Source organism: Gambusia affinis, linkage group LG16, assembly GCF_019740435.1.
Source record: "Gambusia affinis linkage group LG16, SWU_Gaff_1.0, whole genome shotgun sequence".
Classification (NCBI taxonomy): domain Eukaryota; kingdom Metazoa; phylum Chordata; class Actinopteri; order Cyprinodontiformes; family Poeciliidae; genus Gambusia; species Gambusia affinis.
The window spans coordinates 8,044,665-8,072,482 of NC_057883.1; the positions used below are offsets into that span (position 1 = coordinate 8,044,665).

At 42.2% G+C, this 27,818-nt stretch overlaps 1 protein-coding gene across 2 annotated transcripts; it reads left to right on the top strand.

The window, feature by feature from the left end:
• The first annotated feature begins 1,016 nt into the window (after positions 1 to 1,016).
• Positions 1,017 to 26,844, top strand: ttbk2a (tau tubulin kinase 2a). Of its 2 annotated transcripts, XM_044142179.1 has the most exons (16): positions 1,017 to 1,346; positions 6,716 to 6,876; positions 8,513 to 8,660; positions 9,929 to 10,002; positions 11,488 to 11,628; positions 12,474 to 12,578; positions 13,083 to 13,148; positions 13,589 to 13,681; positions 13,767 to 13,892; positions 13,980 to 14,137; positions 14,245 to 14,452; positions 15,286 to 15,509; positions 15,968 to 16,511; positions 18,639 to 18,971; positions 19,781 to 20,685; positions 20,903 to 26,844. In XM_044142179.1, the coding sequence occupies exons 2-16, from the start codon at positions 6,808 to 6,810 to the stop codon at positions 21,372 to 21,374; spliced, it is 3,666 nt and encodes a 1,221-aa protein (XP_043998114.1). In that variant the 5' UTR covers positions 1,017 to 1,346; positions 6,716 to 6,807; the 3' UTR covers positions 21,375 to 26,844. The 2 variants fall into 2 exon arrangements, with proteins under 2 accessions (XP_043998114.1, XP_043998115.1); XM_044142180.1 differs by lacking the exon at positions 18,639 to 18,971 and having other exon boundaries at positions 1,032 to 1,346.
• The last annotated feature ends 974 nt before the right edge of the window (positions 26,845 to 27,818 follow it).

The following is a 27,818-nucleotide window of genomic DNA, read 5'->3' on the forward strand; positions in this document are numbered from 1 at the left end:
GTTACCAACCCTATATTTCACACTTGTAATATTGTTCCCAGGATATCTCCAGAAATGAAGATCTCTGTCCCTGTGTGCTTTTGAAAACTGCAATCTGCCTCATATATATATCTTTTGGAATAATGGCTTCCTCCTCGCTGAATGGCCTTTCAGCGCAGGACACACTATGAATTGACACTGTCTTACCAGCTTCAGGCAGCATCTTCACAATTTTGTTCTGGGGTTTATTTGCACATTTAGGACCAAAACACAGACATCTGTGGAACACAGAACCCATCCTCTTTAAGCATCTAAATTCACACATTTAACTAAAAATACAATCTCCCTTATTATGTTCACTTCTACAGATCATGTTTATCATAACATTAATTTTAATCGTGTTAACATGATAAGCAGCAAGACTAAAATACTTATTAACAAGTTTTGTTGTTAGGCATGGGTCACAGCATAGGTGTAAGCTAAAGATAATGTTAGCCACAAAGTTTAAAGAAAGTAAAACTCACCTTCATATCTGTGAACGTATAACGAGGCGAACATCTTAAAACCTTTCTCCAGCTTACTTGTTGGGGCTTTGGATCGATGTACATCATTAATTGTTACCTTGGACAAGCCCTGCAAACACCCAGTGTAAAGTGCCATTTTTAATAGATCGGAAACAATTGAGCCGCTTTTCCCCGAACGCGGAAGCCGAGGTGCAAAGAGCCCATACTGAAGTTGCAGGTGTAGTCTTCAGCTCACGGGTTCCCTCTAGTGCTCTTTTAGAAAATTGCACTTTTTCCAAATAAAATTGATTGCATCATCTCAGTAGATGCACTGGATTTTCTGTTCAGACAATGCATTTTTAATCAAAGGTTCACAGCCAGATGTTATAATAACAACAATAATATTAGTAATCGCCAAAAATAGTAATACTAAACTGATTTCATAGACCCCCCTACTGCGCGTGCGTGGAGCTGTAAACTGTCAGCGCGCTTTAAATGTCTCTCCGTGCGCGCGACCGAGCTGTTGCGAGGGGCGATCGGATCGGGGCCGCGCGCAGGAAAGCGGATGACCACCAAGGAGCTGTCACGTCACGGATCCGCAGCGAGATGCTGAGGTGACAAGCAGAAGAGGGAACGGCACGACCTTTCTCCCCGTCCCTCCACACAATATTTCCCCTCACACCAGTTCTAGTTTTATTGGGGGGGGTTTCCCCTCCGATCACGCCAACACCGCCTCCTCTCTGCCTATCCCTATGGACGGTCCGCGCGTCATGGCATTCCTCTCGATGTCGTACGCGCCGCTTCGAAACCTTGAGGATATTTTGTAACCACACCCGGCTCTTCTTTGGATCAAGGATTGCCGAGGTAAGGTTCCCCGTCTTTTTGTTTCCCCGCGCCTATCTCGGTTATGCCTGTTGTTTGCACCACTGCGAGCGGCCGCTGCAACACGCGCAGGGTTTACCCTGCACGGCGTCGGGCTAACCACATCGGCACGGTAGGCAGGATGAGTTTGCTTGGCCTGTGGACGCGCCTGAGTAAATCTGCTGTGGCAGCCCAGCCTCGCCGTGCAACAGCTCTCCATAATAAAGCCGGTCGGTTCATCGCAGGAGAAGGAGGAGAGGTAGCTTGGATTTTTCGACGCAGCATGAGGGGAAATGAAATGGCGCAGCTGGACATTAAAGACAAATCGGAACGATTTCTTTTTTTTTTCTTCTTTTTTTTTGGTGGGGTGGTTCTGTTTATTGTAATTGTTTTACGTAGGCTACTTCTATTATTTCAATAGTTTTCGTGAACCAAATGCAGCTCTTTATAGTTGCTTCTAAACGTGCAGATCCAGGTCTTACCCTCCAGAGCCGGCCCGAAGGTATTGTAAGGCCTTAGGTAGCGTCCCCCCCACCTCCCAATTTAAAGGCACCAGACACACTTTCCTGTATAAAACAACTTTTTTACATATTTTGATAAATTAACATGTTCTATAATGCTTTTGTGTACACATTTATCAGGGTTATCACTATGATAATGTTAGTTTAGAAATGTGTAAAAAAATGATGCCAAAAGTGTTTCCACAGGCTGGAGGACATTCAGTAAAAGCACACTCAAGGATATATTATAGATATAATAAATATAGATTTCATCATACATTTTGCGATTCTTATTTTTATTTTTAGTCTAATTTCACAGCTGTCTGTTGTGAAACACCGTCTTTGCACAGACCAGATGCACACAACACCCTGCATTCAGATTGTTGTGTTTATGAACAAAGAAGACACTGTAAGCTGTTTGAAATGGCAGTTCAGATCTTCCACATAATAATCATCGCAAAGGTATGCGGGACATTCTGATTCAGTCGATTGGGTTTGCTTTTCTTTTTTTTATTATTATTATTAAAAAAGAAATTATTTTCTACTAGAAAAAAAAAATAGCAATCATCATGTACAAAAAACAAAACAAAACAAAAAAAAAAACACTCTCATCAGCATAAACTGACCTCTTAAGTGGAAAAACTGAACCATACTGGACATCTGCAAACATCCATTGCTTGCTATGCAGCCGGCAGGAAACTACTCATGATGTTTTCTTCTGCAGGCAGTGGACTCTTAAGGGTCTTCTTGGAACAGTTTTAAAGTCCAAGATAAATGCACATCTAACACTTGGAGCATTTAATATTGTGGTTTTCTCAAAATGTTACTTCAAAAAACTGCATTAGGCATCATGAGAATTCATCACGGGAAATAAGATGCATCTAACATGCATTCATTTGTATTTTTCCTGTCGTTTACTCAATCAAAAATTTTCCTTTAGACATGTATTCCAATGGAGGGTTACTTTCCTCTGGGGCCACAAAACTGTGACTGTTGTCAAACACCAAACTGATAGCTAAGTAGATATTTCTCCAAACATGTCTTATTACTGTGAAATAATTTTTTTGGAACAGTCACTATTTTAACTGAACAACAAACTTTGCATCACCAGACTGACATTTCAACACTTAAATTACCTTACTACTGAAAAGTTCTGTTTTATTCTTATTTTTAAATTGTGCCTTTATTTAACCAGGAAAAATCCCTCTTTCTACAACGCAAAATGAGATTTGTCAACGAAAGATGTTGCCTTTCAAATAGAGGTCGACACAAAACCAGGATATTTGAACTTTGTCCTGTGACGGACTGATGCACTGGACAGGGTGTCCTCACTTCTCATCCAGTGACTACTGGATACACCACGAGCGACACAGCAAACTTACCAAACTTGGTACACACCAGTTATAGTTTGAAAGGCGGTCGCCTTTTTTTCCCCCAATTCGCTTCAACCTTGCCGATCCCATCAGAGCTTAGAGGTCGTTGGAGTCAAGCTGTGGTTGTGGTTACAGTAACTCAAAGGGGACTAATCATTTGATCTATGCTTACTTGTTTATTTTTCACCAGCAGTTAAGTCTTGAGTTCCAAACCTTGAGGGTGTGTTGAGTCCCAAAGATTTTTGAGGTCAAGTCAAATCTGGAGTCTTATGTTTTGCAACGTAAGTCTGATGTGAGTTACAGGTGGGCGACAAATAGATTTTATTTTTTTGTTAATGGTTTCATCGAATTTCCTGTTTTTGAAGATTTTAATTCTTGGAAAATATGGATAGGTTTTTTTTCCACCAATGTACACCTTGGGTTGTCAGGCCACCCAAAGCCTATCGTTGTGTTTGAGAAGTATGTTTTACAGCTTCTTTCAGCTCACAGAATTGATAATTGAAAGAAAAGCTCTTTTTTTTTGTTTTTTGTTTTTTTCTTTTTGTTGTTACTTGTAATGTCTTTTTAAGAAAATAAAGTGAGGGAAAAAAAAGCTGAGATTGAATTTTTAATCCATTCCTCTCAGTCCTAACTAGACTCTCTGGGTTGTCGAGTCGCTATTCCATGCTACTATTGTATTATAATAATCCCAGATGTCGTGTTCTAGCTGGGGTCACAAATAACGCACAACGTAATTGTAAACATGTAAACAAAGCTCAGTGAGTACTTTATTATGTCTTGCGTATTCTTGTAAGCATTTAATCCTGACTCCTCCTGAGTCAGTCAGAGAAAAAATCCCGGTTCGCCTTCTACGATACTTTCTCTCAAACCCTTCATTTTTTGTTGCTGTTGTAAATAATCACATTGGGTTACTCAGTCTTGCCGCACTAGCCAACCTAATGCCTGCCTTGATCTCGGTCATAGTGTGCAGCCAGGGCATGCCAGAGCTGGCCTCTGTCCAGCTTCAAACCAGACTCTTCATCCAGCTGCAAGCTCTGGACGCGTACCTCTGTCCAGTTATGCTGAACTAGGCCACTCCAAGATTAGACCCGCTGCAACACAGGAAACGTTGAACACGTTCTGCCAAGTGCTCCTCCCTGCATGCCTGTGCTGATGCACACGCGTGGAGTGCATGTTTTTATGATGGCTAAGCTAAAAACGTGCGGCTTTCCAGCTGAGCGAAAAGGGCAGAGGTGGTGAAGTCGAGCCACATCAGCGAACGAAAACGGGCTCTGCACCAGCGTCGCCATGGAAATGCTGGGTCAGGAAGCGTGATTCACAGTAGGAGAGAGAGGAGCACGCAGTCAGGGTCTAAAGTTTGTTTTCCTTTTCCTATTCATTGACGATGAGCGGCGTTGATGAGGAGGAAGAACACGGCCCCGCCTCGTCGTCACATGTTAGGCCAGTCACTGTGTGTGTGTGTGAACTTTGACAACGAGTAAGATGGAGTTCAAAAGCATGCAGACATTTCCAATGATTCAAGGTACTGAGGTTGAATTTGCAGGAAGATGGCTTTAATTTGACCAAGTGCAGGCTACAGAATCACCATACCCTCGTCTCAAAAGTCACTTGTCTTTGGCTTTCCTCCATGCCTTTCGAATCATAAACACTCTGAGGAAAAAAAAGCAGCTTTGATTTGATTCAGCATACCTGGTTGAGGTATTTATCAAAATCTGATTATTCGATAAACACTATTCCTAATTTCTATACATTTTGTATTATTGTTGTTGTATCTTAAATGACTGATGTTTTTAACAAAAGTGTCAATGTCATGAAACAGCCGTGTTTCACTCTATGTGATTATACCTTGAAAAGCATTCTCCTGCTTATCCTGCAAGAGGAAATTATGGATCATCCACAAAAAGTATTGAAATTTTGCATGTCAATATAGCTTATTTCAGCTCATAAAAATTTCTTTTAATGTCTTTTTTTTTTTTTGACCACATTTTACGTTTGGAAAAAATGTGTAACTGTTAAAAGAAAAACACTGGCTGAAAATATTGAGATTTATTTTAAAAGAAAAGGCACATGGTGTACAGCTCAATGGATTAAAAAAAAAAAAGAATAATTATCTGCCTATTTTATACAATAAAGCACAGTTTAATAATTCTTACAGTCGATTTTTAGAAAAAAAAAAAAGATACTTGTAGTGTCTCGATGTCATTAGTTTCTCCAGAGCCATTTAACTCCTGAGCCCAAACCTTTCCTGCTCGTCATCCCCGCAGCTTCCCAGTCCTACATCCATCTAACAGCCCTGGTAAGGTCCCTCCTCACCAACTCACGCCCTGCAACCAAGTGGCTTTTTGAAGGCTGTTGCATAACCCTCGCTCGCAGCGTGTGCAGAATGGTGAGTCGAAGTCGGTCTTGCTCCGCGTGTTTGAAGGCAGAGCAGAGGAAGTTGCCAGCGTGTGCTCTCCAGAGGAAGGTTTATCTCTGACAGAGATGTTGTATAACGTGGGAATAAAGACGCAGCTTTTCCTGGGGAAGCAACAGTTCAGGCTGCTTTTGTGAACACCGTTTTTTGGTGTTGTTGTTTTTTTTTATGGAAAATGTGCATGCACTGAGGCACTAACGTAACACTACCTCTAATTTATCACGTTTTATAAATTTGTTACGAAAGTGTTTACTGTAAAAGTAGTAGGACTCTGTGTTGTTTTTGATACAAGTATATACTTTTTCTCCCATTTTGCACAGAGTCTGATCCTCCAGCATTAGGCCCTCTGTAGCGTCTCAGTGGTTCAAGTAATTTATCGAAAGGAGGAAGAAGAAAAAAAAAGCAAAACATTTGAAGCAGAAATGGCAGAAAGACGAGCGCTAAAGCGCTAAGTATCGACTCCAGAGGTCGAAAACAAATGTATACCCCACTTTGGAGATATTTATTTTATTTTTATATTTTAATGTCATAAAAATGTTACAATTATGTTCGTTTTCGTGTTAGCCTGTCAAACAAAGGTCCTATAAATTGTATCTTAACGTCTAATATAGAAATTTGTAAACGTTAATACATTTCAAAAGTAGAAAATCAAACTTTTTGTGATGGATTGCCTGTTTTGCTCCATGGCAACCACTGGAAACGGACATCTAATGAAAAACGTTGCAAAAATAAAAGGCTTAATCAAATTTTCTGGTATGTTTTCTGTTTCACCATCATGTGAAAAAGGATCCTAGCAGTTTGAAATGCTATTTGTAATTTAAGGTGTCAGGCTTTTGCTGGTGCGTTTGTCCAGAAAGACAGCTGCTGGAGGAACAGTTGTTGCAGCTGCTGTGATGGCTGAGTATCATACAGCTCCACTCAGTGAGGCCTTAGTCCTGTGTCATCTTTCATATTTTAAAAAAAATTTGAATAATTATTATTTTTTTAAATTTTGCAGCTGTGTATTACTTCACCATCTGAACCACGTTTTGCCCAGATCCTTTAAACGGTCCCTGACGGTTTTATGCGTCTCCTGGACTTTTCTAGGTCTCTGCATCAGCTTCCAAATGCCCGGCCCAGTGTGAGGCTCCTGGTCAAAGAGCAGCAGCGAGGGCAGCGTCCCCGGATCCGCAGACGGGATGAGCGGGGGAGCGGAGCAAGCCGACATCCTGAGCGGCCTCTCCCTGGTCAAGGAGCGATGGAAAGTGGTAAGCGGGTTGTCTTCCAGCTACAATAGGCGCCGTGTTTCTCCAGGCCCCATCACCGCCTGTCCCAAGTTAGCCCCCTTGTCTTACTAACAATGAGTCTTTGTCCTAGCAGCAAAAAAATAAAAAATAAAAAAAATAAAAATTCCCTCACCTACAACTTCTGCAGTTTGACATTTTTGCCTCCTCGTCCAAGTTTTACTGCTGCAGCGTGGGAAATCCAAAAATAGCCAGTGTTGCTATTTGTGGCAGCGCAGTGTGCTATGGGCAGAAGATCCCCCATAGGCTGGTGTCTCCTGGTGCCGGGGGCCTGTTTCGGTGCCATGTGATTCAGCTGTCCCCAACTGGCAGCCTGGCATTGCTTCCTGTCTTCTCAGCAGCCGGGTTACGTAAGGACTCTGCAGCTAAATCCACCCCTCCAGCTCTCAGAGTGACTCCAAAACTCAGACAGCTTGGAGGACAGTGAAGGACATGGGGAGCTCAGGGGGAAATGAAGTCTTAAGAATGCGGCGGGGGTGAAAGGTAGAGATGAGTTGGAGGCTGAGATAATCTACAGAGCTCAGTACTTAATGAGGGTAATCATAATTCAGCTTCATAGAAGACAGAGTTGAGTTCATTGTGCTATCCCATAACATTTTCTCTTTATAATCAGGTAATCTTTTCACATTCTAACAATTTTCATTTAATGAAAATAATAAAAACTGTAAATTCTTTTTTCGTTTCTAGTAATCTATTTTTTCTAAAATCCTAATCAGAAACGCAAAAGTATTCAAATGTCTAGAATTTTTTAAATTTTTTGTTATCTTAAAACCATAAACTTCAAAGTGCATTTTTTTGGGGGGGGGGTCTTAAAATATTTCGAATGCACTGACACAATGGTGCGCATAATTCTGTCCGAGGAGTTTACAAACAGAAATCTTAAAAGTGTGGCAGGCATTTGTATTCATCTCCCTGTCCTAATATCTTGTCGAATCGCTTTTTACCTCCATTGCAACAGGAAATGTGTACACATCTAGAAACTGAAGTCCTTGCCCATTGTTCTTCAAAAACCTTTTGTGGACGGCAGTTTGGACATTGCGTGATGCTGCAGTTGTCACGTTTCTACAACGGAGCCGGTGCGTTCAAAATGCGGCGAGCTGTGTTAGCTTACAGCTAGCTACGGTTTTGCATTGTAGACCAGAAAGTTACAATTTGGTCTCATCTAACTGGAGCACTGTATTAAAAATGTTGACAGTGTCTTCAACATGGCTTCTGGCAAACTGCAACCTGGACGATTTATGGGTCGCATGATGTGATTTTTCACATTATTCGTTATGATAGCTGGAAGAGATGATCGGAACTTCCTCTCTTTCTACTCTTTGGTCCTGCTCTGCGTCCATGAAGCCTTCTTTTCAACTTCTATCAAGTATTATTGAGCTTTTGAGATGCTATCCAGCTGTTCCCACTTGTAAAAATAACACTTTGCCACCACTGAAATCATAATACTGTCTTTATTTTTTTTGTCTTTTTTTACACACTGTTTGAATGTAAATCTTCTCCTTCTTGCTATAAAATCATCAGATAACCTTTTCTGAACATAATCCCATTTCTGCCTCAGCGTTGTTCTGTTTGTTTTTACCTTCTTGTGTCCGTCTCCCAGGTAAAGAAGATAGGGGGTGGCGGTTTCGGGGAGATCTACGAGGCGCAGGACCTGCTGACGCGGGGCAGCGTGGCGCTGAAGGTGGAATCGGCCCAGCAGCCCAAACAAGTGCTAAAGATGGAGGTCGCCGTCCTGAAGAAGCTCCAGGGTGAGTGGCAATGGGTTCGGCGGATTCATTTACAAGAACCGATCGATCCACGCCGACACAGTGACCTATTGATTTGATTCAACATGCGTGTATTTTTCTCATTGGCCGAATGTTGTAGGGAAGAAGAAAACCATTTTTACATGAATCTTGTTGAAAACACAGGAAATGGCATTTTGAGTGATGTGTGATTCAGTCCTGGGGACAAATTGGTGTAATACAAGTCATCTGATACATCTGAAACTCAGTTTGGGTGACACTTTATTTTTGCTGCAGTGTCCTGATCCTCAATTTCTTCTTACAATTCATCAGAAACTTTTGTATAGGTTTAATCCGTTCCTACCCCTTTCTTTTTTCTTTTTTCTTTTTTTTTTTTTACTCCAAACTCTACTTTCTTGCTTTTTAACCAGCATGTCGTATTGCTTTTGCCCATCTGAGATGAAAATCGATGAGCTGGGATCATGTTTGCTGTCTAATGGCCTTGACCTGCAGCCCTGTGAGTCTCTTGCTTCCTAAGGGAGCCTGCATGTAACTTGAGATGAACTGAACTCTAATCCCCACGCCCCAACTCTGCTGATCCACGCAACTGTCGAGAGTAAACATTGACCAACAGTATCATTCGAAGGCTCCTTGCTCATCCCGCGCTCATCACAAGAGCCACGAATGGCATTAGTTAACCTTATTGTTGCCCCATATACGATTTTGATGACAGTAAAATGCGTATGAATGTTTTTATTCAGAATGTACTTTGTGGTTTTGGCGACGCAGCAGTGTTCGCTGAGGTCAGACGGCGTATAGTTTTACTCCCTGGCATGCGTACGCCAATCACCGTCCACCTTTACTCTTTCTAGAGTCTGTGGTTCTGTCGTACTGATGTAAAGTCCCGTTAGCTAGCTGGGTGTGCATGCTGCAGTTATCATCACGTGGCTCTTTCGTACTATTGCTTGGTGTAATTCCAGCTCATTCTATACGTATTAGGTCCAAGCGGCCACATGCTAATGCTGCCTGATAGCAATTAATCAGTAGAAAGTCTCTTGCTTTATACCGTGAAAAATTCAAAACCAGTTTGGTCTGACGGATTTTTTTCATTCCAATGTGCTTATGCCACCCTCTGATATAATCTTGCCCCCAGGGTAGGGAGCCAAAAAAAAAAAAAAAACGTATGAAAAACCTTATTGACGCACCTATTGTGGCAAAATACCAGTATTTGTGTCTGGTGAGGTTGTAATGCTGGCTGTGAGCTTGAAGCAATTTTATCCTGGTTCTCCTAGGTAAAGATCACGTGTGTCGCTTCGTGGGATGTGGCCGGAACGACCGCTTCAACTACGTGGTGATGGAGCTTCAGGTCAGTGTTGGTGGAGGGATACGCCACGGAGTCAGCCATGGAGCAATGTCACACGCCTTCACTCCAAATATGAAAACAACAGTTTCTTACTTTTATTTGTTTTTACAACGTGGAAAAATGTGACGTCTGCCGGCTTGAAAACGACAGGTCTAATATGAGCTGCCTGTGTCGTAAATAGAAAGTACGAGGGACTTTGCTTCACAGTAAAACCCGAACCATCTGGTTCCTGACGCGCATACTGGCAGGGATGTGGAGATACTGTAGCAAACCACACACACGTGGAGTCAATTTCCTGCCAAAATGTTCATACACGCATAAATCCTTGAAATGTAACGCACTAAAAGAAATCTGATCAAAAGTTTCCAGTACAATTAAAACCATGCTGGGAAATACACCACCACAAGAAAGACACGTTTTGTATCTTTTAGAAGAGTGATAGGATTAAATTAATAAACTATATCAAATGATAGGATTAAATTAATAAACTATATAAATAGAGATCATTATAGTTTATTAATTTAATCCTATCAAAGAGTTTGTCCAATCTGGACACAAAGGTGAACCTCGTTCAGTGATTAGTAAAAATGGGGTGAAAAGTTCTCGGTGGGTAATATTTTCCCTTCGTAATAACTTCCACACTCAAGAGTGTTGTAAGCAGGATTTACTTGACACTCAAGTCAGAAAAAGAAAAAACTCCCAAGTCATAAAGTACCAAACGGTCTACCACAGGTCAGGACAGGTCACGATAAAAATTGGCCCAATTCAGTCTCTAACTAATTACTCACTTCACCTCTAGCTTTTATTGATTTTTAAGAAACAACAGCAAACCATACTGAGAGATAGCAACAGCTCACTGTGCTCAGTTATATGTCCACTAATGTCATCTAACATAACTAGAGGTTTGCCCATAAGGAGTCTCCTTGCTCTGATCTTGGTTTGACTTTGCGCTGACACCCGAGACGCGTCATGCACATCCCCCCCCCCCACCGGCTGCATGTTACTCATGTCTGGGAGTTGTTTACAGAAAAGTGAGCCAAATAAATATTTCAGAAAAGTCTAAAAATACGGCTCCTCATGAATAATGTATGCACTAACCTGCAAACTACACACTGGAGGGTGTTAAGCAGAAACAGTCATTTTGGAAAAACCGCAGCTGAGCACCTGACCAGATAACCAGACTCATAGTCCTAAATATAATAGGCAGTTTTTGCTTCTAGTGGTCGGATTTTTTTTTTTTTATTTATTTATTTATTTATTTATTTATTTATTTATTTATTTATTTATTTATTGATTGATTGATTGATTGATTGATTGATTGATTGATTGTGATTTGAATCCAAATATCCATAGGGATTGTTCTGGTACTGGAGCGGCTGCTGTGAAGTTTCCTTTCTGTAGCATCACTTGATATGTGAAGGTTGTTGGGGTCAGAGTCATCTTTCAGACCTGCCGTTGGACCAACATATGACCCGTGCTGTCTTTCAGGGTCGAAACCTGGCAGATTTGAGGAGAAGCATGCCTCGGGGAACGTTCAGCATCAGCACCACCCTGCGTCTGGGGCGCCAGATCCTGGAGGCCATAGAGAGCATCCACTCTGTTGGATTTTTGCATCGGGACATCAAACCGGTGCGTTGCAAAATCCCGGGAGCAGTTTGTCTCCTGTAACCTATTGTTGTTTCCTTATAGTCTCTGGCAGGGGGGGTTCAAATATTTTGCCACATGGGAAAAATTCAAGTCGGAAACAACTTGATGGCCAAAAAAAAAAAAATTATATATATATATATATATATTGGACTTGTTAGAAAAGAATGTGTAAATTATACTAGATCCAAAACTTGAAAGTTGTTTTTGCAGGTTTGCCTTATGGAATGTTTTGTTTATTTATTTTACAAATTTTAACTGGAAAAACATGGAGCAAAATTTAGTTTTTGAGCAATAAAATCAGGATTTTGGTTACTATTTCTTTGAAAATCCCTGCTATATTTAACCAAGTTTAATAAGGCAATTAAAAGTATTTTTGGGTGCAGCAGGTTTTTGAGATAAAGTCACCGGATAGATGTGGTCCTAGCAAAAGAATTCAAAACGTATGGCTGTTTAGAGGCAAATAATTGGTGTTGCTGTCAACCACTTTGGACAACTTTGATCTACAGTATTTAAACTACATGACATATAGAGCGGATGTAGAAATTTCCCTCCCTGAATGGCCTGAAAGCCTTTGGGTGATCCATTTTTCTGTCCATTACTGATTGCTGATTTTTGTTGTCGATGACTTTCAGTCAGCTGGCTCAGCAGCAGGGTGGGTTAAATCCCTTGAGGTACCAGAATGTAAATATTCTTTACCCTATGAATTGCTGTCACAGATCTTCTCATTGTCTCGGAGCTGTATGGATAGAAGTAAACTACTCAGAAAGTTATTGTCTCATAAATTCTGCACTTCTTACCTCCTCATGTCCGACCTCTTTCTAATCCAGTCCAACTTCGCCATGGGCCGCTTCCCCAGTACCTGCCGGACTTGCTACATGCTGGACTTTGGCTTGGCTCGTCAATTCACCAATTCCTGTCAGGAGGTCCGCCCTGTAAGTGGACTCCTCTCTTGCTGTCTATTTATTGATCAGAAGGCTGTAGTTCAAATTTCATTGGTCAGTGAAAATCAACAGCAACAAAAAAAAACATCTTCCACATTTTCACTGCATTTAGTTTTGAAACTTGTATCTTAACCGTTTTATTGTTTTATTTTAAAGTTTTCTGATTTCATGCTGGCTATAAATATTTAAAGTATTTTAAAAAGATAGAACATGGGGATTATTAGCTGAACTCTGTACGTCTTTGTTTTTTTTCTACAGTAGATGTTTAATAAGCAAGGCTGAAAATGAAAAATGTGCTGTATTTAGCAGACAGTAGTTCAACTACAGTATTTAATGTTAAAAACAATACATTTTATTAAATCACTCTTTTCATTGATTTATGCATTAAGTTGTTCTTTTTTTGCAGAATGTTACAGTTCTAGGTTTGATCTAGTCTCTAACACACTCTAGAGTTTATGTTCTATGAGTTTAATTGCCATATTTGTTATTTGTTAGCCTCGTCCAGTCGCAGGCTTCAGGGGAACAGTTCGCTATGCCTCTGTCAATGCGCACAAGAACAAGGTCAGTGTCTGTCCAAAGAGGTTTAATATTTGTCACTCTGATATGCTACCCAATGTGGATCTATACTACTGTGCTTTACAAAAGGGTTTGCACTCCTTCTGTCAAGTTTCAACCAGAAAACTTCAATGAAATTTGTCAGGCTTGAATCTAGCAACACAAAGAAATGCCCAAATGTGAAGCAGAAAGTGAAGCTTACATGGTTCCATAAAGGAAAATCCGGTTGCATCTGTATGAAGATTTCACCTACGATACGAGTGAAATTTTAGGCTTGAGGCTAATTGGCAACATCAGGCACATGAAGCGTAAAAATGTTTCTCTAGCCTCAAGTAAAGTGTACGTTTTATTGACGCTGCTGTTGCTCAAACGCACGCAAAAACATCTTTTCAGTTTTTCCGTCATCATGATGAAATATAAACACAACGTTTATTTTAATTCTGCAGGAGATGGGTCGTCATGACGACCTGTGGTCTCTCTTCTACATGTTGGTGGAGTTTTTGGTCGGTCAGTTGCCGTGGAGGAAGATTAAAGACAAGGCGAGGCTACTCTCAAATCAAAAGCTCGTTCAGATCACCTTGACTGCTGAAATATACCAAATAGTAAAACTCTGTTTAATCTCAGGAACACGTGGGGAAGCTGAAGGAGACGTACGACCATCGCCTGATGCTCAAACACCTGCCGGCAGAGTTTGGTGTATTCTTGGAACACATTTGCAGCCTTGACTACTACACCAAGCCTGACTACCAGGTCCATATTCGAAAAGCTCCGATGGATTTTCCTGAATGGAAAACGCAGACAAAACGGTAGATCACGCCTCTCTGTGTGTCGTTGCAGCTGTTGATGTCGGTGTTTGACAACAGCATGAAAACCTACAACGTTGTGGAAAATGACCCTTACGACTGGGAGCGAACCAGCACTGATGGCACAATGACGATAAGCGCCAGCGCCACAACACCGCAGCATCACACCCGACTCACTCCCGCGCAGATGGGGTACGAAGCCAAAAATCCTTCGGCGATCTCTGTGGAGTGTGCGACAGCCGGCCTTTATTGAAAGTTTTACAATATTTTAACGGCGTGTGCACATTTCGTTGCTGCAGCATGGTGAACGCCTCTCTGATCCCCGGCGACTTGCAGAGGGAGAACACAGACGAGGTTCTGCAGGACGAGCAGCTCAGTGACGTGGAAAACAACCCCAGTCCCGACCGCGTGCCGGGATCCCCCCACCACCAGCATCGCAACCAGGAGGCCGACGTCTGGGAAGAGCTGGACCGAAACCGGAACCGGATCAGGACGGGACACCTGAAGGTTCGGCTACACGCTGCGCCTTGCAAGGGGGCTCGTACAGCTTGTTTTCAGTGTATTTTGTTTTATAGAGCAACGCAAACTATACCACATTATTGTGAAGTGCAAGGAGAAGAATGTGTGTGTGTTTTTTTTAAGTGTTATTTTTATTTTTATTTTTACAGATGAAAATCTGTCATAGTAAAGGAGGCTAAATACAAATGCACCCCATGCTTTTCAGACTTTTCTCTGTAAAAATGTTGAAACAGTATACTCTTTATCATCATTATTGTCTTATGAAAGGTCCAATAAATAAAGCCAAGTTTTGAGATTGTAACGTGGCAAAATGTGGAAAAATTAAAGTTGTATAAATATGTTTGCAAGGATTTGCAGCAGCTTATTCACATGCAAATGCAACCCTGTCGCAATAAGCAGCTAATCAATTAATAACATGATAAATTAAAACGAGCTCCCTAACTTCCATTCTGATGATTAATATTTTTTTGAAGAGCAATTGTGTTTACAGGGACGTCATAATTCACTTTATTTTTTATTTCGGTTGTATGTTCTTTTTCAGTTTTATTTATTGTTTTCGGTTGTTGCGGTCTGTTTTGGCTATTTGAAATGTCTACCAGTTCCAGTGTGAAGAGCCCTTTTACAAAATTGAAGTTTAGAGGACAAACTTGCATTATTATACCATTATCTATAAGATACTTCTAAGTTGTCCTACATTAACAATATTGTCGTGTATTGCAATAATTTCAGGGGCAGCTTATCATCCAGCAAAGTCTCAGGCCTACACAAATGTTGAATTTGAAATTCGTTCAAAGTCATGAAAGCGTTTCTTGGCTCCACAGGCTGCAGCAGAGGAGGAACAAGGCAACATCCAGGCCAGACAAGGACACCAGAGCCCCTACGCAGGACCGAGTCTGGGCTCTCCTGTCAAACCACACTCGGAGGCAGTGGCTTCCGATCGGGAGGGCCCTCTGCTGAGAAAGCTGCGCAACATCCACAGCTTGGAGCTGGAGAGGAGGCTGGGCCTGGAGTCAAAGTCCAGCCCAGAGCGTCTCCTGGATAACTGGTAAAGTGTGCCCTCCATTCAGCCCGTTTATGAGCTGTAACGCTGCAAAAACACACAATCTTACCAAGTAGATTTAGTCCAGATTTTGTTTCAAATGTCTGAGTATGCTTGGAGTGAGACAAAACAAACTTGCGAGTAACCTTTGAGCAAGTACTGGTTCCACGGGCAGATCTTTTCACTTCTGGGAAAAATGTTATAAGTGACATTATTTGGCAGTGAAACTACTACTTCTTTAAAATCAACAATGAGAAACTATTTACTTAAAACGTGCTCCTATGTCTTGCTGAAAAGTTTAAAGTTAAGTTTGCCTCATTTCAAGTGTAGTAAGATACTTGCACTAGAAAGTATACTAATACTGCTTGGTAAGAATTTGTGTTTTTGCTGTGTGTACAAAAAGTTTCTTTGGGTTAAACCACGAGTTGTTTTCAGTTTCTTTTTCTTTTGCGTCTGTCCTTTAGTTCAGGGAAACAGCAGTTTGGTGCCCCGCACCAGGGCAAGGAGGCTGCTGTCGTTCCAGCAGCTCAGGGTCAAGCTGGGTCCGCCGGGGAGCGCCCTGATCGCGTCTGGCATTACGACGAGGAGTTCCTGTCCGGAGCTGGTTCTCCTAAACCGGCTTCACCGGGGTCTTTTGAGCAAGGAGAGGGGGCGGCCAGCAGTGGTGGCTTTGTGGCGCTTAATCTGAGCTCTGGGAGGCAGGACATTGACTCAAGGGAGTGGGTAATGGTGGAGCGGCCCAGTGGCTCCCCTGGAGCCAAAGCCACGACAAGCCCATCGGAGGAGGATGAGGAGCCAGAGGTGCTCCAACCACAGGAAGCGTCTCCCGGATGGGAAAAGAGAAGCCCAACCCCTAACTCTGGCAAAGCTAAGCAAGAAAGTGCGGCTTCCTCCAAAGGAAGCGTAAGAGTGGACAAGTTGGAGCTCAGTGTGGGCCCCATGGGGGCTCTGCCTCCTATTACCCCAACCAGCCCAGCTGAAGCTCTGGCTGAGGGAATCCTGACTCAGGTAAGACCCTTCACTGGAAGGCCGCTTCACAACATGCCAAACATGATGATGACTGTAGTCAGCATTTTTACAAGGATAAAAAGCTGCACAGAGTCAGAGTTCTAGGTCTAGAACTTCGATGCTTTTATCATACAACAATCAGTGTCCCACCAGCTGCATCTTGCCGTAGTCTGAAGGTAAATGTTACCGCTTTGTGTTTGCTTGCTCTTTCACCTGTGTACATTTTAGAAACAGATACAACTCAACCTGAGTGCTTCAATCAGATCACAGCATGGGGGGAAAAGAAAAAGAGAGCCTATGATTTTAAAGTTCAGTTTTGTCTGGAGTAGTTGTGCACAGCTTTACTTTGTTCGCAGTATTTTATTTATTTATTTTTTTTCCTATTTTGCTTCACAAATTAATTTCCAAAGGCTTTTGTGGTTTTCTAGGTAAAATTTTTTTTCTGCTGTTTTGCTGTTCATATTCTCGGAGTAGACAACTTAGTTCAGTGTTACATTTCTTCTCAATCTATAATTCAACTTTGAAAACTTACAGTGCCTTGCAAAATACCCATACCACTTCAACGTGTTTCATATTTTGTCACTTTGCAAACACAAACTTCAAAGGGTTTGATTCAGATTTTATGCATTGCAGCCCGCTTTATACCGGTGATGCTATCTCATCATTAAATAGTTTGCCTTTTTATAATTTAATCTCAGTCGAAATGCAGATGAGGCCAAACAGCGGACACCCAAGCCCATCATAAAGGCTGTAGCCTGGTAGTGGCAGCATCATGCTGTGGGGATGGAATGGAGTCAAGATATCATTTTTATTAGAGTGGGAAAATTAAGGTGTAACAGCAAAAACATGAGGCATATAGGTTCACACAAAGATAAAAGTATGAAAATATATGTACTGTGCCGTTATCAAAAGTAGCATGCTGCAATCTAAAGGAATGTGCAACTGAATGGGATTATATAAAAAAAATATGCATTCAAACACCATTTACAATATATGTAAATAAAACAGAAATGTTCAAATAGGCCTGCGGCAACCAGCAATAAACCAATTAACTGCATGATAAATTAAAACAAACTTCTTGCACGATTGATCACTTTCCTTGTGTCTTTCTTACCAAAGACTGAATGACAAATAGCTTCAGTCTGGTACGTTGGTCTCAATTGGCCCGTTCTTTTGATGAACAGTTTTGCTTACAGAGACTTCAGTGTTCATTTTATTTCTTGTTTTGGCTGTTTCGTTTATTCATTTTGGATAGTTAAGGTATCTTCCATTTCCAGTGTTAAATGATTTTTAAAAACTATGGTTGATTAGCATTTTAGAGAGGATGTACTTGCTTTATTACTCCATTGCCATTACATTACTTGAAATTGATCTCAAAACAACAGTATTATCATTTATCGCAGTAAAATTAGTTATTGTGACAGGCCTATATGTATATAGCAGCAGAAATGTTATTTAAAATGAGTGAAATGTGGCTGAATCAGAGCGTATATATTGACACCACTTAAATTGCTGCTTTGGGGACTTATGAAGACAGTTGTTTGCCATGGATTTTATTTGGTAGTGCCAGACTGAGAGGGGCTGAATACAAGTGCATGCCATAACATTTAGATTTTTATTTGTAAAACAAGGGGAAGAAAACCTTGTAGTTTTGGACAGTCATGTAAAATCCCAATAAAATCCATTCAAGTTAGTAATTTTTAAGGCGAGGCGATGGCTTGGGGTTCCATGTATGGAGGCCTCAGTCCTTGGCCGTTGACCTTTGCCATGTCTTCCCACTCTAGAAAAAAACAAAAAGAAAAAAAAGAAGTTTGTGTTTTTAATGGGCCTGATTGTATAGAAGTACTTTTGCAAGACACTGTAAGAACTTATTGCCAATTCTCCCTACATCCTACAAACAGAACTACCGTCTTTCATTCAAATAAATGCAGATCCCGTTTGCCTAAAGTTCCTACCTCACCTCCTACATCCTCTACCAGTTTTGATTAAAGCAACGCTCCCTGCCAGAGCAGCTTGTCTCTTCCACCTCACACCACCTCCACCTCCATCTTCACACACCCTCATCAATCTCACAGTCCCTCCTCTCTCCAACCCCTCCACTTCCCCCGATCCCCTCCCCTCTCTTAGTTCCCCACCTCTCCTCCGTCTCTACCCGAGGAGGTCTTGGCACGGACATCCAGCCCCATCCCGCTACGCTCTCCCAGCCCTCACACCCTCCTCACCACGCTGTCGGACCCGCTGCACCTGCGCCAGTCAGCGGGCCTGAGGCGCAGCCAGTCCGCCGACCAGCAGCCGCAGCAGGACCGCCCGTCCTCCTCCACCTCCTCCCTCCCTCTGCCAACAAACCCTTCCCCGGGCGCTCGCTCGCCCAGTCGCAGGAAACTGCCGGCCATCCCCGCCGGTGCCGCCAACGCCAAGTTTCCCTCAGTCATACGTATCACCCGCGCCCAGCTTCAGCAGGTGATGAATCTCCCATCACTGTTCCCGTTGAAACAAACAAGCCTCCCTTCCGCTTCCTCTCTCTCCACACCCGTAGCAGCACATTTGTTCTATATATTTTTCTTTCTTGGTTTCCGTCTTCTCCTCTGTTGCTGGTTATTGCTGTTTTTTTTGTGTGTTCCTTTGGGCTTGGCTTGTTTGTGCAGCTCTCTCACGCTCAGATTTATGTAGAGGGGGCATTGTGCAGGACAGATAGAGCATGGGTTCAGATGTGTCCTTGTCATGTGTTTAGCAGATTGTGTCTTTGTCTGACTGTGGCATGCCTGTTGGGGAATGTGGAGTCATGACTACAGGTTGCATGATCTCTTTTGTTTCAGATCGTCTTTGTCCTCTCTATCTTCCTCTTCCTCTCTCTCTCCCTGTATTTGTTCCTCACCCTCTCTTCGCTGAAGCCCCCTGCGAAGTTGCGTGAACGTTTCCTGTCCTTGCCGGTTTAGTACTCACAGCTTGACTGACACTGCCATAGCGCTCGTGTGTTTCGGTCTGATTAATGGGTAGCTATGGTTTTGCATGCCGTTGCTCAACTAATCACCATTTGTTTACCATTTTCTTTTATTAATATCAAAATTCCTCTCCGTTCAACACATCTGCATCTGGCTCTTGCTGCGGATCTACAGCACAACTCCACATGTTGTGGTCTACCAGCAACAGACCTTTTTAAATTATAAGCAATTTATTTCCCCTTTTAGCGTTACGTTTGGTTGAATAACACCTGTTTTTGCTTTTTCCCTTCCCCCCTCTTCTCTCGTCCACCTCCCTTCCCCATCCAGCTGACAGCTCAGCGTCCTTCAGGTCTGTCCTGGCAGTCGGGATCAGACAGCGCTCCACAGTGCCTCCTGCTGGAGAGGCATGGTGATGCTGAAGGTGAGATTCAGCAGATCAACTCCCAGCAGGAACATGCGCCCACCCATCCGGGAACTCCGACGGACCCGCTGGCTGGGACGCTGGCAAATGGGGATGCTCACGCTCACGCCAAAGCTCAGAGCCCCGTGCCAAGCCGCGCGTCTTCGCCTCGCTCCCCCCGCTCCTCCCACTCGCCTCCTCAGTTCTCTCCTCGCAGCCCCCTTTTTCCAAATGGCTGCATCTCTCCGCCTTGTAATGCCCAAGTCGCCGGAGAGCTCTGGAAACACAAAGACCCCGACAATGACGCCACCCCGACCCCATGTGTGATGGAGGCAAAGACTAGGGAGGAAGACAGGGGCAACGTGGCTCTTACCCCCTCCTGCTCCTCGTCCGCTGCCCCCCGCAAGGACCCCAGCCGCAGGCAAAGTCGCATCCCCGTGCTTGAGCCCTCCAGCCTGCTCGAGCTCCCCCCTCCGGGGTCTGCCAAGGAGAAACTTCTGCAGAAAAAAGCCAGCCACCACGGCCCCGTCCCTTCTCCCACCGCCTCCCCGTCCCTCTCTGACCGCCGTGGCGCCGCTGTAGCCTCCCTCGTCAGGGACCCGCTGTCGTCCGCCTCCGACCGCTCTCAGGATGAGGACTCCCTCGTCGGCTCTCGCTCTGACCGCCAGGGGGACGAGGGTTTGTCCTTGTCCTCCTCCTCCAGCCCCCTCTCTCGGAAGAGCAGGATCCCTCGTCCCGTTCACTCGGCCGCCTCCGCAGAGCAGCTGACCGCCCAGTTCCTTCCACGCCCGCCCCCGGGGAAGCCACCTTGTCGCGCCCCAGTGGAGGGCAGGTAACGCCCGCTTTCAGATTTTCTGCAATGAACTGGAATATTTGCTTATTTGCATTCCTCAGTTTATTTCTATTATTGAATAAAAGAGGCTTAAGTAGTTCAATGAAAAATCTGTAGAATGCATCATTTTTTTTATCCAATTAATTGATTAATTGTCAGAATAATTGATAAATAATATCATCTTTTTGTCATTCCTCGTCCCTATCTTCCCTTGTAGACTCAGGCGCTACCGCATCCGGGCCGGCAGCACCGGCGACTCGGACCTCCTGTCATGCATCGCTCAGCTGATGCACGGCTCCCGCGGCTCCCCTCTCCACCACCGCTCTCCGGTGCAGCAAGGGGCCTCCAGGATGGGCGTCTGCAGCCTGACCAGCTCCCCGCATCACCACCACCACCACCACCATCCCCACCACCGCAGCTCCAGCGCCTCGCCGCGCAGCTCCTCCTCACTGCAGCGCTCCGTCAGCTCCTCGCCGTCCCGCCACGAGCACCGCGGCGGGGGAAGCGGTGGCTGCCTGGGCCGGAGCCACTCGCCGCCCAGCTTCTCGGGGTCGCCGCCTCCGCGTCGCTTCTACCTCCACCACCAGGAGACGTGTTGCAGTCGGCAGGCGCGCACGAGCCCACTCCACCTGTCCCGGGGAAAGGGCTGCAGCCGAGAGGGGAAGTGCTCTAGCAAGCTGAGCAGATAATTTTGCGCCAGATAGTAACACCATAGCAAAGGAGGTGAGGATTCCAGTGATGATAGGATAGATATCAATCGGAAAATAAGCCTGAGTCTTCCTGTTCAGTCAGTAAAATACCCAGTTTCCCTTCCGTATTATTAGTTCCAGACCTCCTTCTCTTCCAAGCGTTCCCCTCCTTCCGTGTTTGCACACAGGGTTTGTCTGACCTTTCAGATGTTTTGACTACTTGGTAACTAAAATATCAGCTTTCATTTCAATTTCATCTTTCAAACTGAGCCTCGCGGGTATAACTAGCAACAACAACAACAACAAAAAAACAACAAAAACGGCTGCATCCGGAAACTTGTTTTACTAAAGCTGTGTCTTTATCATGCTGCAGGCAGTAGTATAATATAGAACAATAGCTAAGTTGAGCCTGTAACTTTGACCTATCCTATACATTGACATACACCAATCAGGCATAACATAACCACCCACAGGTGATGGGGCAACTTTGACTGAGTAGGATAGTAGTAGGGAGCAAGTGAATATTTTCTCCTCAAAGCTGAAAAACTGTGAGGATTTGTGAGAGTTTGGCAAGAGCCAAGTTGTTCTGGATCAGTTTCTCTAAAGCTGCTCGTCTTTTAGGTCGATCCTTGTCTGCAGTGGTTGGTATCAATTAAAAGTGGTCCAAAGAGGGAGCAATAGTGGGGGAGAGAAGTTGATCGGTATAAGCTAACACATCTGGGTGGTTCTGTGGTCCGACCAAACAAATGAAATACTACTGCTCGATAGCTTAAGAAAATAGTGCCATTTCTAATAGAAAAGTGTCACAACACGCAGTGCATCACAATTTGTTGTGCATGCACCTGCATGCACCACCCTCCTCAGCATGACGCTGACCTTCCCTGCCCTCCACTGATCATTAACAACCCCTTCTCTGGCCAGTTGAGCATCTGAACTCACCCAAAGCAATGAAAAGAATTTTGGCCGTTCTGATTAATCACCTTTTTTTTTTTGGATTTTAGATCAAATGGAGAACGTGTGTAATCTGGGGAATATGTGTGATATGAGCAGTTGCTCAAGATGGCATTAAAAAACTGGATGGCACCAGATTAAAAAAACAACAACAAAAACTTCTGTACTGAATAAGTTACTCTGCAGTGGGGAGTTGGCAACCTGTGCTTGCTGCGGAGGGAGACTGAGGAAGGTGGTTTGTGGAGAACTTCACAGGATTTTATTGTGTCCCGGAATCTCAAACCTCCTCCATTTTCATTGGTTGGAGTTTAGCACAGGGTACCATTCAGGCAAGAACTGCTGCTGCTTAGAAACACTTGCGACTAGGAAACCATGTTAGTAGAAGGTAGCCCAGGAGAAGAAGGGTGATGCTTTTGATGATGTTTCGTTGGGTTTCGTCCCTTTCACCAGGTGGCTGTTGTGTTACTGTAGACCATGCTGAACATCTTTTCGTGGAAGTAATGATCCATAGCGGCTTGGGCCTCTTTTAGCAGAACAATGTGCCCTGTGTCGGAACAAAATTGTTTCAGGAATGCTGTTAGGTTTTGACTTGGCCTCTAATTCCTCCAGATCTCACTGGAATCAAGCCATTTTTGGATATTGCAACTTATGGGATCTAGGAGGATCCTGCTTACCCTACCACACTCTCTGGAGTCCAAACCTCGATGGGTCAGAGCTGTTTGGCAGCTGATACCAACCCACTACCAGGCAGGTGGTTATAACATTATGCCTGATTAGGTGTTAGTAGCGGTTTAATCCTTGTTTTTTTTTGTGTGTGTGTGTGTGTGTTTTTTTTAATGCACTTGGGAATTACAGTGTAGCTGATTCCAACTCAATGAAGAATTTGCCTTGTTTCTTCTTTTGGAGGCTGCACACAGGGTATTATAGTGCATTATTTTGCTAAATTAAGCTATACTTTGTCTAAAGTTGTTTTTATTGAAGTATTTATTGTAAAGCTTCTTCAAACCTCCTTCCCCAGATGTGTGACCATCACATTAGTTTTAAGATCGCTCAGTGACCCTCTATACAATCAGCCGTGTAAAGTGCGTGACATCGCGCACCGTTTTGTGCCTACTGTGATGCTGTGAGGTTAACTTAGGATCTTTAGGACAGGAATTAGTGGATCATGTTTTTGTTTTTTTTGTTAGTTTTTTTTTTCTCCAAGTGGTCATGGTTGGCGTATGCTGAACAGCATAAGGTGTATTACTGGTGAGTAATACATGGACGCAGACGTTTCTCTCAGCATGTGCCTTGGCACTTTTGGCAGCTTAAAGATTTACTCTCATGTGTTTGTAATTTGGGAATAAAAGGCCAAAAAGACTTGTGCCAGCACTTAAAAAGTCCAACCTTTACATTAATCTTCAATTCTATGACCAAGGTAGCAAGACGGGCATTTTGTAGTTTTTGGACAAAGTAGCTCTTACTATTTGGGGGGAGGGACAGTTTTTAAATTTCAGGGTTGATGTATATCTATGTGTCGCTGTTTTTGTCTTTGAACAAAAGCAACCTCAAAAAAGCCCAAAAACAAACAAAAAACAAAGCCCCTCTGAAAATCGAGGCCATATGAACATGCATTTCATAAAACAAAACAATGCTTTAAACCTCCATGTATCCTGCACTGAAGACCATTCCTGGCTGCTGTTTTCTTATCTTATCTCCTCGCTGCTCCTCCTCCGGACCCTCTGCTTGTACGATACTGCTAACTTCAGCCTCCTTCAACTGCCACTCTTTGCATGCCGAGAAAACGCAGACACATATACCAGCTGCTGAGCAAAAGAGTCGCACAGCATGTTCCATCAAGTGGTATTCTTCTTTTAACCCAATGAGAGCATCATTACCTGAATAAGTCAACAGTCTTAATTCGTGAGACCCTGTGTCTTTGTGCTTCTTGTCCTGATTTGGGTCAATTATGTTGCTGCTTACGGTGTCTTGGAAAAGTACTGACACATCTCCAAAAGTTGTACTCGAGTACGAGCAGCGCTTCTTCAGAAATATTTTTCCTCAAGTAGAAGTAAAAAGTAGCCGTCCGAGAATTCACTCAATCAAGAGTGAAAAATATTTTAAAACCACATCATCAAATGGACTGAAATACGAAGTTATGTGGAAGTTTTGGTATTTTTAAAAAATCTAAATGAAAATAACTCGTATAAATAACATAATTTCAACATAACAAAAGCAGGCAAAATAAACATTTTTCCAAATCAATTTCTTTCTGTATAAAACCTATGAAACTTCAACAAAAACACTTTAGTTGCATAAGGTCTAAGTCCGGTGAATTTTTGGTTCAAAGAAGCTTCTTCTTCATTCAGTGAAGTTACTCACAGTAGGTAGTGTATCTAGAAAAGTTACATTAATAAGAGAAGAACATACTTCATAATGAAACTACTCAAGTAAAAGTAGTAAATGTACATGTAACTTGTTATTACCCAAATCTGCTCATGTTACAATCACAAACTGAAATTTATTTTATTGGGGATTTATGTGATACAACAAAATAGTTCATAATTGTGAGGGGAAAGGGACTGGTATAAGGTTTACACAATTTCTACAAAAGTTCAGATTGGATGGAGAGTGACTGAACATACACTTTCAGATTATCAATTGAGCTTAGGCCTGGACATTGACTAGGCCATTCTACCATGAATATGATTAGATTTAAATATTCCATTGTAGTGTCCAGTCTTTTGCAACCTATTCCTTGTTTAGCCCTCCTGGGCTGCTCTGGATTTAGTTTTATTGACCCACGATCAATGCCTTGCTAAAAGAAAGTGTCCGAACCGTCATGATTCACCATGGGAACTGTGCTACAATGGCAGATGTAGTCATGTAGTGCATTACATTTGGATTTTATGTGCTTTTATTTGGCCTGCATTTGTATTCAAATATCATGTTTTGATATTTATCCCGATTCCGCTAAATAAGATCCTGTCGCTCTAAACGTTTGACAAACAGTGGAAAGTATGCATATTTTTGCAAGGCACTGTACATGATGCTGTTTTTAGTAGTGCATTCCACTAATCCGATGCACAAAATGGAGGAGATTGTAGTTGTATGAGATCCTGTGTGATGGGATGCTGCTATACATAAGGACAAAGACAATAGTGATATTGCCAAATATTCTAATGGCTCGAGCTGAGATGCGGCTCGTTTGCAGATGTGAAATGGTCCTGCTTCTTTCGACTCACGCAGATTAGTCTCACCAAGCAGCTCTGATGACTCATCCCGAAGGCAGACAGCGTTCAGTCAGAACAGCCTTAATGCCTCTTCCCTGCCCCTCTGTATGTATAGCGAGGGATGACTGAGCCTTGTCTGTGCTGGAGATCGTTTCACTACCAGAGCAAAAACCGAGTATTCCTTTCTTCTCTCCTGTCCGTACGTGCTACCGTTCCCTGGAGATCCATGAGAAAGAAAAAAAAAAAAGGCAAACTTTTCTGTGCGAAGCTAACCTGAAATGTACCTGTGTTCCACAAATTAAATAAGAAAAACTTGGGGGGAGCTGGTCAATCTCCGTGGCGTGTGTTTGTAGGGATTTTTATTTATTTACTTTTTTATTATTTTTTACATCCAATATGTGAACTGTCCCGCGTCGACTCGCAGACATCGAAGTACCCTCAGCTTTTAAAATTCATTACGCAGACTTTTAATAAGTACCTGTAAGATATTCAAAGTCATATTTAAATTGAAAAAATAAAACAGTGTTGTAAAAAAAACAATAACATATGCTTCAATGAGAGGAAGGAACAAATGCTAAACAATGCTGCTGGTTTTCTATGATAATCAGATTTCTTCATGGTTTTTATTATTAATGCACAGAAGTGGTGTGTGTAGTCGTAGTGTTAAGTGTTTCTGTCCAACTTAGATTTCCTTTGTCACTTTTGAAAGTGACTCGCAGGTTGAAAGGTGTCATTTGTTTTGGTGTTAGTGGTTCCTTCTACACACAGACCAAAAGAACAAACTGATATGTTCTGGTTTTCGTTTTCTTCTTCGAAAAGTGAGATAAAATAAAAACACTGTTCATGTCACAACATCAGAATACTTGTCAATGACTTAGAAATGCCTATCTTGAATTTATTTATTGTGACATTAGCCTCAACTTTATTTTAAATTAAAAAATTCAGATTTTTTTTAATGTTTTTTTTTTCCGGTAGCATATGTCATTGTTTTGAAATGTCACTGTACAGCTTCAAGGAAGGAATGTAACAAGTGGGAGTTTTGAATTGTATATACCTGTAATTATTTATGTTTGATATTTTATTTGTATCATATAAATGCCTTGTACAGGGTTTCTTTAATTTTGTTTTTATTTTAGAATTATTTTGTATTTTATTTTTATAAACTGGTTATGAATAAAATACTCATTCCGCATGCAGACAGAACTGTTTGACATATTCTTGTTTAGGATTCTTGGCGCTACATGAAGAAATAATTTATACGACCCTGCTCATGCTGTGTAAAATGTAAATAAAAACCTTACAGTAAACCATTGGACCCCATGTTAAATTACAGTGGTAGTTTTGGGTTTTGTTTTTTAATCCCTTATAAATTAAGGAAATCTCAAAACACTTTACACAACAATCTTAACATATGCAATCACATTAAACTGTCCAGTCCAGCTCATCCTATTATAGTTCAACCTACTATAGTCAGATTCACATTCACACATTTTAAACAGTTCCATGCAAATATATAGTACACCACAATTTGAATCAATAGACTGTGAAATTCGACTGAGCAGTATAAGGAAACAGATTGAATAGTAACTTTGCTTTGCAGAAGTACATCAAGCGAGAACTACGCGACCCTGATTAGAACCAGGGCCGGGATGGGCCCATAATACATTTTTAAAAAGTTTAAAATAAAATGTTTTTTTGTTTTTTTTTTAACGAATGTAAACGTTTGGTATTTCCTTCTGAAAAACAAAATGTATAAAAAATAAAGTAAACTTTAAAACATATTTTTCGTTTCTATTCTTTCGTAAAATAATAATGTTTGACTTCCATTTTTGTTATTTTTGGGTTTTACAGACTTACGTGCTGCAAAGGCCGTAAGGCTGCAAAACCACCTTACGTTCCGTAGTTTTTGCTACCGCGAAACTACGGAAGCCAGTTTCAGTCCAAACGAGCTTTGTTTAGCATATTAGGGCCTAAAGCATAGACATAGAAGTCTAGACTCTAGACTGTACACGAAGACACGAATCATACGTCAGCGTTGTCGCCATATTTTTAGTGACATTTTTGTAAACAAACAAATAGGCAAACGAATTTACTTATGTAAATAATGAAAGCCTCGATGGTATCATTAATAATACCAAATGTCAAATTAAGAAAAAAAAAATCTAATAAATTATTAACTCACTATCTAAAATAGAGAATGAAAATTAATCTGGGATAATATAACGAAACTTCTGTATTTCTTTTATTCGCAAAATCTTGTTTTAATTCAGTTATTCCTCTC

What these genes read in the sequence shown, in the direction of transcription:
- ttbk2a (XM_044142179.1), top strand. Translation starts at nt 6,808, where the DNA reads ATGAGCGGGGGAGCGGAGCAAGCCGACATCCTGAGCGGCCTCTCCCTG. An exon ending in CCTGTCAGGAGGTCCGCCCT is followed by an intron (nt 12,579 to 13,082) that starts GTAAGTGGACTC and finishes GTTATTTGTTAG; the next exon opens with CCTCGTCCAGTCGCAGGCTT. An exon ending in ACACCAAGCCTGACTACCAG is followed by an intron (nt 13,893 to 13,979) that starts GTCCATATTCGA and finishes GTGTCGTTGCAG; the next exon opens with CTGTTGATGTCGGTGTTTGA.